At 54.6% G+C, this 14,156-nt stretch overlaps 5 protein-coding genes and 1 non-coding gene across 6 annotated transcripts; 3 read left to right on the forward strand and 3 right to left on the reverse strand.

The window, feature by feature from the left end:
• Nucleotides 1-107: 107 nt before the first annotated feature.
• BDZ83DRAFT_627411 (uncharacterized protein) lies at nt 108-1,742 on the reverse strand. The gene is made up of 2 exons (XM_060508629.1): nt 1,439-1,742; nt 108-1,262 (listed from the first exon to the last, which is right to left on the reverse strand). The coding sequence occupies exons 1-2, from the start codon at nt 1,626-1,628 to the stop codon at nt 430-432; spliced, it is 1,023 nt and encodes a 340-aa protein (XP_060363038.1). The 5' UTR covers nt 1,629-1,742; the 3' UTR covers nt 108-429.
• A 510-nt stretch (nt 1,743-2,252) lies between these two features.
• On the reverse strand, nt 2,253-3,459 carry BDZ83DRAFT_546574 (phosphotransferase enzyme family protein; the record flags this gene model as incomplete). The annotated part of the gene is made up of 3 exons (XM_060503450.1): nt 2,253-2,455; nt 2,531-3,341; nt 3,391-3,459. Coding segments are annotated over 3 exons (1,083 nt in total), but the record flags the coding sequence as incomplete, so codon positions are not given.
• Nucleotides 3,460-4,289: 830 nt separating this feature from the next.
• Nucleotides 4,290-4,363, forward strand: BDZ83DRAFT_t184. The gene has a single exon. It is a non-coding gene; the product is annotated as a tRNA-Val (tRNA).
• Nucleotides 4,364-4,541: 178 nt separating this feature from the next.
• On the reverse strand, nt 4,542-5,995 carry BDZ83DRAFT_581861 (family 1 glycosyltransferase; the record flags this gene model as incomplete). The annotated part of the gene is made up of 2 exons (XM_060505500.1): nt 4,542-5,513; nt 5,561-5,995. The coding sequence occupies 2 exons, from the start codon at nt 5,993-5,995 to the stop codon at nt 4,542-4,544; spliced, it is 1,407 nt and encodes a 468-aa protein (XP_060363040.1).
• Nucleotides 5,996-8,443: 2,448 nt separating this feature from the next.
• BDZ83DRAFT_581856 (cation efflux family-domain-containing protein) lies at nt 8,444-10,080 on the forward strand (the record flags this gene model as incomplete). The annotated part of the gene is made up of 3 exons (XM_060505499.1): nt 8,444-8,982; nt 9,042-9,260; nt 9,309-10,080. The coding sequence occupies 3 exons, from the start codon at nt 8,444-8,446 to the stop codon at nt 10,078-10,080; spliced, it is 1,530 nt and encodes a 509-aa protein (XP_060363041.1).
• A 2,369-nt stretch (nt 10,081-12,449) lies between these two features.
• Nucleotides 12,450-13,572, forward strand: BDZ83DRAFT_581826 (mitochondrial carrier domain-containing protein; the record flags this gene model as incomplete). Its single annotated transcript, XM_060505496.1, has 2 exons — nt 12,450-12,816; nt 12,905-13,572. 2 exons carry the CDS (start codon nt 12,450-12,452, stop codon nt 13,570-13,572), a joined length of 1,035 nt encoding a protein of 344 aa, XP_060363042.1.
• Nucleotides 13,573-14,156: the final 584 nt, after the last annotated feature.

Raw genomic sequence — 14,156 nt, forward strand, 5'->3', positions numbered from 1 at the left:
CTTGCAAGTTGCCTGCTGAGGGTCTCGATCATGCATTCATCGTATGAATTTCGGGCTCGTCTACAAGGACGGGATGAGAAACAAGACGACATCATCTCTCACAATTGATTTCGATCGTGCTCGCAGAGTTGGCATGCCACTTTGCAATAACAGCTGAAGAAGACAATGAACGTTTTGTAGTGCCTTCGATTGCTAACCTCTGAGGATGGTACTCTATATGTATTCTGTCTCTCCATGCAGGGGAAGCAGAGGCTTTACAACTTTACAACCAAGTTGGTTTTATTCTCCATGTCGACGACCTTGAAAAGCTGCCCACGACTCCATATTATCTCTGATAATTCCTCACACCTTCCGTCAATTCCAATGGGGTATCAATCTCAGCCAACAATCTCCATCACTCTGGTTCTCGGAACCCGCGGCCCATAGCCTCTACTCCACAGTTCCAATAGCCAAACCTAACGCTGCCATAGTATGGTCGCCAAAGGCATCGTCCATAGGAACGCATTTACAGACGCCGTTACCCCAATTGAAGATGGAAACGCCCTCCTCGTACGGCGGCAGCGGCTCGTCGGATTTGGCCATACGGTCGTCCTTGTTTCCAAAGATAGCGCCGATGGAGACGCAGCGACAGAGCCTGTTCCTCCAGGGAAATACGCCAGGGGTCTTTGACTTGGTGTCCCTGGCCGAAAGCTGAGTGGGCTGGATTTCGGGGGCGACATCGTAGTCGCAAGTGACGTCGTTTTCGCTGAGATCCGACATGACGGCTTCTTCCTCATCGGGTAACGTCTCCATGTCATCTGAGGAGGATGTTGTAGATGACTTGGGTGCCTCTACTTCGACCGGCATTCTCAGCTCTTTTGAGAAGTCAGAGGCGTCAGAAACAGCGGCTGGCGAGGCAGATGAAGTAGAGGCGGTGGCGGTAGGTGAGGTTGGCAGCACAGGTATCGCCGCAGCGTCAACGGCATCATTGACGCTGTTGCCACTACTCGTAGTCCGCTTGACGATGATAATATCGGTCTTGGGGAGCTTCTTGACTGAGACTGAATCTGAGCCGGTAGTGGCGAGTAAACGCTTGAGGTCACCCACGTCTTTATGGAAGAACATGACGTCGCCGAGTTCCACCTGCTTGGTGTTGGGTGTAGTGATGCGGCCGTCTGTGTGGTCTTCAGCCTTCTCCGCTTTATCGAAGAGGTTATTAAGGAGTAACCCAGCAGGAAGGAGGTCCTTGAGCTGCATTGCGGTGGTGGTGGTTGTTTGTACTGGTGAGTGGTGATTTCTTGGTTTGTCTGACTTTGAGGGCCTTGAGAAGCGGGATGTGACTGAAGGACTGAATAGTATAATGTAGGAACTGCGGGTATGATGTAGACTGCAAGGCCTTTGGAAGAATGAAGACTTACATCGGAGAAAAAGAGAAGTTTTTATATAACCTATGAACTAGGACTAGTCCGTACAGGTTCTCTCCGGAGATACAGTACCAGGGCTTTCGAAAAGCTAAACGATCCAAGGGCTGAGGATTTCACGATGCTAGAGAACCCGGTCATTCCGTGCAGGTTGAGCAAGTCTCCAAGCCTCGAAAGGTGCGGACCACGGGCGGGAGAGGGCGAAATGGTTCCCAGCCACGAAGCCATGATGGTCAGATGTAGGTCTCAGGGTCCGGTCATTGCTATCCAGAGCTCCTCAAGAGATCTCGGGAAGGTCACGTTATGCCCAGGTGATTATACTTCCATTGATTTCACCACCGCTATCCTCAAGACAGTTTTGTTGTAGCATAGTACTCGCAATAGCAAGACTTCATCACTGTTTGCCTGTATCATGGGTGCCATTTCAGACGTCTAAGCCCAGCGCCAACCCGTTTGGAGGATGACTCTAGTATACACGACGAAGCGTGGGAACCATAAACTCAATTACTCGGCGAAAACCGGCTCCATCATATCTGACTCTTCCTTCATCCCAAGGACCACAGACACCCAGGTCTTCACCTAATACCCAAACCCCTCAAGACACCCAACAAGCTCCCCCTCTGCGACCGCCCTCATCTCCTCAATCTCCTCTCTCGTCTTCCGCCTCAACATGACAGGATGCTCCAGCGCAAAAGGACACGCCAGCGTCTCCAGCCTCCTCAACCCATCCAGCGCAGCCATGCCCTCAATCTCACTAGGCCGCAGCGCGCCCCTCCCCTTCAACGCATCATCCCACGCTCGCGCCGTCGTGAGCTGCCCTGCCGCCTCCTGCGGTAGTCTCGCCCGGATCCCGTCAAAGTCGCCCGTCAACATCGCCTTGCCTAGCAAACCCCCGCTGAGATCCGGGTCCCGCCCCGTGCCGCCGCCCGTGTTGCCGCCGACGTCGCCCAGCGACGTGAAGAATTCGTGGCAGGGATGGGAGACGAAGGCAAAATCGAAGTCGAGGATGGATGTGAGTTTCTTGGTAGTTGGGTCGTAGAGGGTGTTGTTCGTAGCTAGTAGCGGAATGTCAGTAAGCTGTGTCGACTCGATAACGAGACCAAACTTGAACGTGGCAGCATGTAACTTACTCAGATCCCCATGAATGAGAGCCAACTTCCCAACATCAACACCAGACCCATCGAGATATCTCTCTAACCCAGACTCCAGAAACCTATCAACACGCTCCCGGACACCATTCGGCCTCCACCCCTCCAGCGCAGGACTCGCATCCGCATCTCCCAGCCGAATTGCCAGCCTCGCCTTCCAGAAATCGCTATACCGCTTCCAAGGCCCGCCCTTCACCGTCGTCATCGCACCACCCACAATCCTCCCCTCCTCATCAATCGACAGGCCCCCATGAGACCTCACACTCTCCGGCAAAGAAACCCTCTGAATCCCCGTAACCAGATCTGCAATCTGCCCCAGCACATCACTCTTCTCCCCGTCATCCATGTCCCGAAAGACGGTATCAAGCGGCACGCCCTCCTTGAACTCCATCAGACTCCACCCGTAGCTGCTGCTGCTGCCTCCCGCCCCAATCCCCACCACCGCCTCCGTCTCCGCGTTCTCGGAAGGCCGATAGGGCCGCCAATCATACAACGCCGGTACGAGCTCCGCAATCTCGGGCCTATACGAACCCAAACCCTCGCGTGCGAGGTGAATCGCCGCGACCTCGTTCTCGACGCGGTTGTCTTGGACGACGCCTTCTGCTTTCGGGTTCGCGATACGCATTACTACGGTAGAAGTACCCTGCCCGGGAGGAGGCTGAGTGTAGGGCCGGCGGCGGTCATGGGGGACGGAGGATGGGGTTAGGGGCGCGGAGAGGGTGATTTTGTAGATGTAGTTGTTGTAGGCAAAGGGGGCTGTTTCATCGTAGTCTATGGGGGTGATGTCGACGGGCTTGAAGGGGATGTTAGATGGTTATGAGTGAGGGTGAGGGTGATCTTACTTCAAGGCCGTAGTTGTGGATGACGCTCTTTACGAGGTCTAGGCGTTCTTGGTATCGTTCGTGGTTCATGATGGACGGTGGACGAGATGATTCCGAGTTGCGGGATAGTGTGAATGCTTTAGGGTAAGGTGATGGTTCAACCAGTGTTGGAACCTTTCGACTCAGGCAACACGAGAATATCATGGCGTCTTAAGTAAATGCCAAATTGAGATGATACCCTCCAATCGTCGCAATACACCCTTACTCAAACAAGAACAGTTGACTCATAAATCTCAGAGAGGAAGGAGTTTAATCCGTTTCTCTCATCCAAGTCTGCTGTTTCTATTGCACGTGCCAAGGAACGGCAGGAAACGAAACGATAAAGCAAACGCAGGTCATCATCGAAACCTTCCACACATGGATGAACTTAGGGCCTTGCCGCTGAGATGATGCTGAGCTAAACAAATCGGATCAAGTCCGAGACACTAGACATGTCTGCTCCATCAAACGCTGGTCTTAGTTCAGGCCATGACATGCAGCCGTAGACTCGCCATGATCCCTGCTAGCCCTTTGCTGCCTGGAGGTAACGCCTCGAGAACGTGCAAAGCACGCGTATCTGCCTAAGCTGTGCCGTACAGATGCATGAGATAGCGTTTGAGGTGATTGACCCCAGGAACTCACTTGGAAGTCATCGTATGTCAACTCTGCGATGAGAGGAAGAGAGTGGTTGTGAGGCGAGGGCGGATTCTGGTGGGCTTGCCCCGCTGATAGATCGGCTTGGAGGTGGGACCTTGCCGGCCCGAGTTCGGACACGGAGGGTCCGGGGGCCATCCTTGCCGCGGGCAGCCGCAAAAAAACTCAGGGCTTGCGGGCTGCGACCTTGATGAGTTGGCGCAGCTCCAATATTTTCAACAATAGCTGGTTTCGTGGTGTAGTTGGTTATCACGTCAGTCTAACACACTGAAGGTCTCCGGTTCAAGTCCGGGCGAAATCAAACTTTTGCCTTCCGGAAGCTTGTCCTCCTTTTTGCGACCGTGGGATGAACTTTTTCTACCTACGGTCTTCTCATTGGGTACCATGGTGGCATGATATTGATCGTCTCACAGTGAGCTGGGTTTAAATGGCTTCTATGCCTCTTAACTCCTCTGACAACGGATTGGAGATCTTTCACCTCAGCTGTCAATCACACCCACAATCCGCCCAACGACACGATCCCACTCCTCATCCCAGCGTAAGCTCCCCTCCTTTATGGCCCCTGCCTTCAAAGTCTTCAGCTCTCCCTTGCCGCTCTCACTTAGTAGCCTGATCAGTACCTCAGCCAGCTCGGTGGCCGTCTCAAATCCGCACCCATTCTCGCCCTCCTTGATCAGCTCGCCGAAGCTCTCATATGCAGAGTATGCAGCCACAGGCAGTCCCGAACCAAACATGTCAACCACCTTCATGGGCAAGTCGACACCAGAGCTAGACTTGTGCAGGCAGACACCAAGGTCGGCACACGAGAGCAGCGTGGCGTACTCGCGGGTTGATAGCCACGCAGTCAAGATGGTGATACCGGGGAGCTTGCCCTCCAGGCGGAGATTTTTGATCTGTTCCTCGTACTCGGCCTTCTGAGGTCCCTTGCCGGTGATGATGGCCAGAATTGGGGGCCGGCCAGCGCCGTTCTCTGTGACGGCCTCCTCGGGGTGTGCGTAGGCCACCAAAGCGTCCAGCAGCAGGCCGAAGTCCTCGTCAGGGGTCCATGAGGTGCTGCTGACAATGAGGCGAGTGGTACCGGCGATGATGCTGTCGGCAACATCCTTGGTCTCCTTGAGATGCGAGAGAAATTCTTGCCGGGCTTTGGTCGACGCAATGGGCTGGAAAACCTCAGCTGGTCGGTCGTGCAGGGTGAAGATGGGCTTCTTGTTGCTATAGGGCTTCTCCTTGAGCTGCCGCGCCATGGCGTCGGTGACGGTAAGGTTGGCCGTGGGGACCACCCTTCCGAAGTACATCTCATACTTCTTGTAGAGCCATACCAGGGGGTTCTTCTGGCTGCGGCCAGTGGCCATGATGGACCAACCATAGTTGTGCCAGTCAATGAGCAGGTGGCTTCCTCTCAGAAGGGAGACGAGCAAAGCCAAGTGCAGCGTCGGGATAGAAGGGGGGTTCTGCGGAAAGTCAGACTGTGGATTCCACGAAGCAACGGCTCACTCACCTGAATGACAATCCATCGAGCTGGGGGTGCAGTGTATGCCAGAACATAAAAGATGGAATAGGCTTGCCAGACAACTTTGGCCGGCTTGTTGATGAGAAACGGCAGGATGTTCCATTTGAAGACAGTAGGGAGAGGCGGCAATGGGTACAAAGCCACCCTCTCGTTGCCAACAAGATCTGGATGGCGAGCAGTCTCCTTGTAACCAACGAGATCAACTCTCCCGCCGTGCTTCATGATGCTCATGGCATGATACTGCATGCGAGGGCTACGGCCTATATCGCCGAGGACCAGGATCTGGATGTGGTCATCCTTGGGGTTCTCAGCCGCATGGTAGCGGGTGGGCAGCAGCTTTGTGAGAAAGTTGATGCCGAGTGCAGCGACAAGAGTGGTGCAAATGCCAGCAATGACGGATAACACGAGAGGTATTAACGACATGTTGGCGATGTGCGACAGTTGGGCACAAATGTGGCAGGGTATTGGCGTAGGCCAAAGTGAATCGTTGTCCCCGTTGTCGTGAGTGGTTGAGGTGAGAAATGGGGTGGAGTTTGGAGACGGATCGTCAAAGCCTCAGATGTGGTGGTATCGGTTATGCAAAGTGTCCCGTCCTGTCATCTGAAGTTGCAATCAATAGCCTTAGCGCGTGCGCGCATGGAGGGGTCCAAGTTGAAGGCTGAGCGGTGGGGGGAGTATCCGTGCCGTGAGTACCTACGCTTGAGTATCCTTGAAGAGGGGAGAGGAGGGGACACGATGATGGAAGTTGAAGTGTTTTTTGGTAGGTAGCAAAAAAGGCCAAATTGCCCAGACTTGCGTGACCTGACGATGGCCTCTTGAGGAACGAGTTGGAATCGCGAGAGGCCTACGAAGCTTCTTGACTGGGCTAGACTCGCTCACCTTCCAAGACTTTGACCTCGTTGGCGCCTTCCAACTTGGGCAGGCCTTTGGGGATGTTGCAACGGTGGCGCCAATGAGGGGCCGATGTGGGCGCCATGATTTGATAAGCTCGATAATCGCGATAACACGGTGTCACGTGGAGAAAAACACGCTGAGCAGTACGTACCTCAAGGTAGCCTTCTCTTCCATTCTCCTCGATAATTAATCTCACAACAGGAACATCAGAAAATAAGGTGATGAGGTGCGGCAGAAGGTAGCTTAGCTTCATCAACTTGCAGATCCTCTGCGTGGGCCTGGATCACGATTCACGATCACCAATTGTCTACCCAAATTAGAAATCTCCGAACTAGACTTTTCGTCACCCAATTAATGGAAAACCAGCTGCTGCACATGCAAAACCAACACAGACCAACTCAGCCTCAGCACAACAAGAGAGAAGAAAAGACCATCATGCCTGTCTTGCCTTTTGTGCCTGTCACCCGGCGACATCTGAATGCCTCTCACAGACATTGGCTTGGCCCAGAAAAGATGTCGCAACGGGGCTGGCCGCGGATAGCAAGTGTTAGCCATCACACCGCCTTACCCGCGACCGTCCCATCAGAGATTATCCGCCCAGGCAAGCCAGGATCGAGGGTTTTGCATTGGCTTGCCTTTCGCTGATCCGTATCCATACTCTATCCCCTGAACAGCTTTATGCAGCTGCCCAGTGAACCCTCCTGGTGGACAATCGGATGGCATCTTTGATGTGTCACCCAGCGAATCACAGACACGACCGCCCTCGTCGAACCTGCACCTTACGTACCCGGCGCCCGGCCTCTCCCCACACGGAGCAATCTGCAGGGGTTGACGGCTGGATTCCCCTTTAGGTTCAGGTCCCAGAAGCCCACGGGTGCGAGAGATTCATCTGAAAGACTGAAAGGAGGCAGCACCCGACATGCCATGCGTCCCGAGGGTTCAGCGTTCAGCCCAAAAAAATAACAACAACAACGCTGCTCCATCATCCATGCTGGCATCTATCTGCTGGCCCATCCCGCTTTTTTGACGACCTGCCGTACGTACGGATACCGATACCTTACAAGTGGAGGCTTAGGTTGATTGCCTCTGGAAGGTCGCATCGAGGACACTCTTATTGTTCCTCCTCTTCCTCCTCCTCTCTGCTTTCAATCCTTTGCTCCCCTCCCCGCTCCTCCTTCCAGCCACACTTGGTCTTCTTTCATCTTATTAGATCTCCAAGTCTCAGCATTCGACGGCACAAGCGAACCAATCCATTCGTATCTGCCTACCTACTCTCGCCGCTTCCAGCATTGTCTGTGCGAGGCGCCGGCACGTCTGTCGACGATCAAATCTCCCGTCCCCCTCCAGCGCTCAGCGTTGGACTGCGGCGCGCAACGTCATTGACGGGGCGACTCCATTCCGGCCTTTTTAGCCTGTGCAGGTCCCCTGAACCACCCGGCACCACCATCAACTGCCAGCTCCAGGTCTTCTCAAGGTACACTGGCCCGAACACACACACACGACTCTCGCTCCATCACCTTCCAGCTCCACGGATCTAGACGTCCCACGACACCTCAATTGCGACGGTTTTCGAAATCTCGTACCTATTGCCGACCCGTCTTCGACATACCCCAGAAAAACTAGCGAATGCGGATAACGTCCGGCCCATGACTCAGGTTAGCACAAGATAGGGGCATCTTCGACTAGATCCCGACGCAACGGGCCCTTGGTGGAGGCGAACGAAAACGACCCAACGAAAATACGACAGAGGGGACACTACACAGACCCTTTTCCTCGCCCATCCCCGCCGATACCGACACCGACAGCGATTCCAGTCCCGGGTCCCAGACCGACCGACGACCGACCTCGACAACGCGCGCCGTGGTCAACATGGCCTCGTCCTATGCCTTGCCATCCTCCGCTCTACCGCACGCTCACCATCACCACATGCACTCCCACTCCCACTCGCCGCCGTCCCTTCACGCCTTAAAATCGACAATGTCCACCGGTGGGTTGCACTCCCACAACCAGAGTCAAGACTCGACCGGCAGCAGCCACGCACATAACCACGATCATTCACACGGTCACAATGGCCACGCCTACGGCGGCCACTCACATCACCGAGCGAACTCAAGCCAGTCGTCTATTCCTCGAGAAAGAGCACAGCCTCGCTCTCTCGCTTCAATGGACGGCTGGAAGACGGACATCACACCGAGCGGTCGTCAATTGTTGACGCCTACAAATGGATCCTTTTCGGAAACATTCCAACCTCTGGATGGCGCGATGACGATAGACGAGCATTCCCACGATCATCACGACCACGATCATTCACACTCGCACGACCACGCTCATGGCGAATGCCATGGCCACGACCATCACGGCCATTCGCACGCCCACAGCCACTCCCACTCCCACTCTCACGATCATGCGAAGCCGTCTCTGTTTACGAGGGCTCTCCTGAAATACACGCCGGCAGTTCCGGTCCTCCACACCATTCTCGTGGAGAAGGACTCGAGAAGAATCTTTTACTTCATGACGTGAGTCGTGCCACGGAATACTCTACTTAGAATATGACTGACATTCTGGGATCGCGCAGTCTCAACTTTGGCTTCATGGCCGTACAAGCGTTTTACGGCTACGTCACCGACTCGCTCGGTCTCCTCAGCGACACGATCCATATGTTTTTCGACTGCTTTGCCCTCTTCGTGGGTCTTTGCGCCGCAGTTACTAGCAAGTGGCCTCAGAGCCAGCGATTTCCCTTTGGGCTTGGAAAGATCGAGACGCTGAGTGGTTTCGCCAACGGCATTTTGCTGATGTAAGTTTTTCAGACTGCAGCACGATTCACAACGCTAACAGATGATAGGCTTTTGAGCGTTGAGATTATCGTGGAGGCGTTTGAGCGAATCTGGGAAGGACAAGAACTCCACCGATTGCGGGAGCTTCTCATTGTCAGCTTCCTCGGCGGTGTTATCAACCTGCTAGGCCTCTGGGGCTTCGGACACCATCACCACGGCCACGACCATGGTCACGGCCACTCGCACTCGCATGACGACCACGATCACGGGCATGATCACTCGCACGGAAAGAAGCATAGCCACGGGCACTCGCATCATAACGACAACATGGAGGGTATTTTTCTGCATGTTCTGGCCGATACGATGGGAAGCGCCTCCGTAGTGCTGTCGACAATCTTGACGTACTATACGGGGTGGACGTTCTGGGACCCCTTGGCCTCCTGCGCCATTGCGATCCTCATCTTCCTCGCTGCGATTCCGCTCATCAAGTCGTCCGCGCGCAACCTACTCCTCAACATCCCCGACGACATTGAGTACAACCTGCGTAACACGCTCGCGGGGATTTTGCAGCAAAAGGGGGTTGTGAATTACTCGGTGCCCAAGTTCTGGATGGACCACCGGAGCAGCGAGGATTCAGGAGATAAACTGCAGGGTATCGTGCACGTTGTGGCGGGGAGAGGTGCGAGCCTGGACGAAGTACGGGATCGCGTGCGGGAATACCTTTTGAAGAACTCAATGGACATTGTGGTCCAGGTCGAAAGAGAGGGTGACAGTAGCTGCTGGTGCGGCGTCGGAAGGTCGACGGGCTTGGCCACGACGCCCCTCAAGAGGGCATTTTAGAGGAGCGGACGACCAACAACACCTCTGACGACAATTTTCGAGATACTGGCAGATCGGGACGAGCGAACAAAGCGGGAGTGAGAGTAGAGTGTCTGGTCTATTTTTCTTGTGTTTCTTCTTCATTGACTAGACAGCGGGACAAAAAGCGAAGACGAACCGCATAGAGGATTGGTGATAAAGAGACCCCCGATTTTGGAGACGGGATTCGACGCGATCGGGCTGTTTCTTCTTCTGCCTTCCAGGAGTCACGGAACGTTTATACATCAGGCAACTCGCATCACGGAAGGCATCGCGAAATGGCCATTCAAGGAGCTTTTTTGTATGAGTAGAAGAAGCCAGCGCATACACATGGTTTTGCGCGAGGGGTGGCAACGGAAAACAAAAAAACTTGATACCCTTGAGGCTTAGAGTTGATTTTGCCTGATGAATCTTGATGAATTTTGCGAATGTCTGATGCTCCGTCGACCCGAGACGGGCTGTAAGAGGGATGCTCTGCGAGCGTGTGACGTATCGCAATGATGGCAATCCTCCGTCCGCCCGTGTGGGGGGTTGAGCTGTCACTTGATGCGCAAGGTACATTGGCACGCGGGGTTTACACATTGCATGACCAGAGTGGTGGACTTGGTGGCTGAAGAGGAAAACGACATGGCCTGCAGGATCTTGCATCCGAGATTTGAGGCAGACTTTGAAGGATAGGACAATTGGGCGTCGAGCCGGCACGTTCTACGAGGGTCGTTGCTGGTTGCTGTTTCCCCCCAAGTTTGACGTCGACTTTGTTTACTTGGGTGGGAGGAGATTACGAAGTGAGACGAGGGGGGCTCTGTGCGACTCTGTAACCGATCTTGGGAATGTGGTCTCACTTTTGAGGTTCATAAACGTGGGCGTTGGAAGGGGAGAGAGACGGTTGTTTTATGCATGCTCACCGATGATGGCATTGGGAAATCACATGAAAGGAATGAATGTCTGTGTTCGTTTATTGGAATTGACTTTTCGTCCCATTCTTCCTTCAGACCGTTTACACGATTACCAGCTAACGGGTTTACATTACAGTTTGCATCACATAAGCATATCGCTAGGTAGCATCGATCCAAAAAGTCAGCTACCGGTACATATGATCACTCATCATTACCATGTTTCTGCATGCGCGCCGGTCTACCTTATGTACTCGGTGGTGCATTTGCAGGATGAAGAGGCACCTACCGTAGAAATTCGTCAAACTCGGTACAGTACAGAGCACCCCGCTAAAGCAAGGCCCCCGATCTAGGCCCAGGTTCTTCCCCCATTTCCCCTCCTTTTTCCCTCCCAAGTTTCCTCCTTTCCCCCAGAAGCCCGCCCGGACCGGAGCAGCCCTTGGTAGTACGGAGTTAAGTACCTGGAAGTAGCGGGATGGGCAGCTCATGTGGTGAGAAAAGTTGGGGGGACAAGGAGCCCTGGCACCACAATGAGCCGAACGACCGAGGCAGCCGACCATCTTACACCGCACTACAGTCTACCTACCTACCTACACCGCACCGCTATGCCGTCCGGCGCACACCAGCGCCAAGTGCCACCTCAAGAGTTGGAGGTTTGCTGCAGTTTCATCCCGCGCCGCTGGGATGAGCTCTCGAGTCAATTATCCGTAGGAACCTAGAGAAAAGATGATGGTCTGTCCTCTTTTTTGATGCACCGGCCACTTTTCGACTTTTTCACGTTCCATCTCCATGGCTTTCTCATAATTATCGTGAACAAGTCATCACAAGCCAAATTCAAAAGAAGAATCTGGGGAATTCACTACTTCGAGTGGATAAGGTACCTTCTCCGTACACAAAATTCCCCATACTCCGGCTACAAGTAGAGACTTCCAACCCCCCCTGCCCCCAATTGGAGTGTTGCCGAGGCTCAAATGACTGACGTACCGCAACCGCAGCGAGCTACCTCAAGGTACCAAGTCTCCCGCCATTGAGGTGTCTCTCACTCCCTCTCTCCGATCCGACCGCGCGCACCGCCCTCTCCAACGGACGACCGAACCAAAAAAAGACCACCACAACTCCAACTACTAGATCCCGAACGCACGAATAGTTGCAAAATAACTAGCAACCCAGAAACTGCGCCAGGAACGGACCGCACGGTGGTAAAGGTACACATTGCATTGCATTACAGCTTTGCGCCTAGGGCAAGCTACCGGACATCAGCAACAAGCTAGAGAAGACGGGGAAACCCAGAGCACGTGAAAGCTCCCTTCCTCTATCCCCAAACACTCTTCTCGCCCACGACAACCATCTCACGACAACGTCCTTCTCGCTATCCACACGCATCTCAACCTCCCCCCTCCTTCTCCCCCTTCCCTTCTTCACCCCTCCTAATCAGATCCCCTCACCCAAATCCTCACAATGGCACCCTCCCCAACAGAAGCAACAACAACCATAAACCAAACCCTCCAAACCTCCCTCCCGACCCCCGTCGCCGACGCCGTCCCCCGCCTCCCCGAATCCAAAGACGAGCTCAAGGCCGACACGAAAGCAGCCGCCTCCGGCCTCGCGACCCAACTCCGCTCCCTCGCGGCAGGCGGCTTCGGCGGCGTCTGCGCCGTCGTCGTAGGCCACCCCTTTGACCTCGTCAAGGTCCGCCTCCAGACCGCCGACAAGGGCGTCTACTCCTCCGCCATCGACGTCGTCCGCAAGAGTGTCGCGCGCGATGGGTTGCGGAGGGGTCTGTATGCCGGTGTCAGCGCGCCGCTCGTGGGCGTTACGCCAATGTGTATGTTCTTCCCTTCCTTCGTCTCTTCATTACCCCTCTCTCTCTCTACGTCCTTCTCCGCTAACCACCACTCTTTCACAACAAACAGTCGCCGTCTCCTTCTGGGCCTACGACCTAGGCAAGACCCTCGTCCGCTCAACCTCCTCCGCCCCCGACGCGCCCCTCTCCATAGCCCAAGTCTCCGCCGCGGGCTTCTTCTCCGCCATCCCCATGACCGCAATCACCGCCCCCTTCGAGCGCGTAAAAGTAATCCTCCAGGTCCAGTCCCAGCGCCTGAAGCCAGGCGAATCCCCCAAATACAAAGGCGGCACCGACGTCGTCCGCCAGCTCTACGCCGAGGGCGGTCTCCGCTCCGTCTTCCGCGGCTCCGTCGCCACCTTGGCCCGCGACGGCCCCGGCAGCGCGGCGTACTTCGCCGCCTACGAGTACATCAAGCGACGCCTCACGCCCAAGGACCCCGTGACGGGTAAGCCTTCCGGAGAGCTGAGTTTGCTCGCTGTCACGGCGGCGGGCGCCGCGGCGGGCGTGGCGATGTGGATCCCCGTGTTCCCCGTCGATACGGTCAAGTCCCGCCTGCAGACGGCCGAGGGGAACGTCACCCTCGGCGGGGTGGTGCGCGAGGTGTATGGACGGGGCGGCGTCAAGGCCTTCTTCCCTGGTTTCGGACCCGCGCTGGCGAGAGCTGTGCCCGCGAACGCGGCCACGTTCCTTGGTGTTGAGTTGGCGCACCAGGCTATGAACAAGGCTTTCAACTAGATGGGGTTGAAAACGGAAGCAATGTAGACGGTGGATTAGGTTCCCGTAAGATTGGGGAGGATGAACATGAAAAGGAGTGTCGGTGGTGGAATACGAAGAGAGAGGGTATACGGGGGCGTTTCTAGACGGAGGCATACTCGTCCTAAACTCTTGCACCAAATAGCCTCGAAATAGTTTTCCCTTGTATCATGCTGAAAACAAGACTAGAAGCGAATGATTCAATGTTTCACTCATAAACAACCTCCTGATCTTCACTCATACTCACACAAGCAAGCAAGCAACTGTACTTTGAACTTTTTTGTGTGATTTCATTCATCTATGCTATCCATCCATGCCTTCATAACAACTATCTGGTGGCTGTTTTGGGGGGAAACTTCAAAAAAGGCAAAGACCTCCTGCTAATGCCCCCTTCCCTACTGCGCTATTAGAAAATGATATCATGTCTTGGAGCCGCCCCAAAACTTTTGGTCCCTACGCAATGCCATAATGAAAATCAGAAAAAAGTAGAGATTTGGCCCTTTGCCGCCCAGATGCAGACGTGACGGCACTGTTGTGATTGCATATGCTTTTCCGCTGTAATGCGA

The sequence above is a fragment of the Colletotrichum acutatum genome, assembly GCF_030867785.1.
Source record: "Colletotrichum acutatum strain CBS 112980 chromosome Unknown BDZ83scaffold_71, whole genome shotgun sequence".
Lineage (NCBI taxonomy): Eukaryota > Fungi > Ascomycota > Sordariomycetes > Glomerellales > Glomerellaceae > Colletotrichum > Colletotrichum acutatum.

Excerpts from the sequence above, each read along its gene's own strand:
- BDZ83DRAFT_627411 (XM_060508629.1), bottom strand. The coding sequence starts at position 1,628 with ATGGCTTCGTGGCTGGGAACCATTTCGCCCTCTCCCGCCCGTGGTCCG. Across the intron at positions 1,263-1,438 it reads AGAACCTGTACGGACTAGTC|CAGTACAAACAACCACCACC; the intron begins CTAGTTCATAGG and ends ATCACCACTCAC.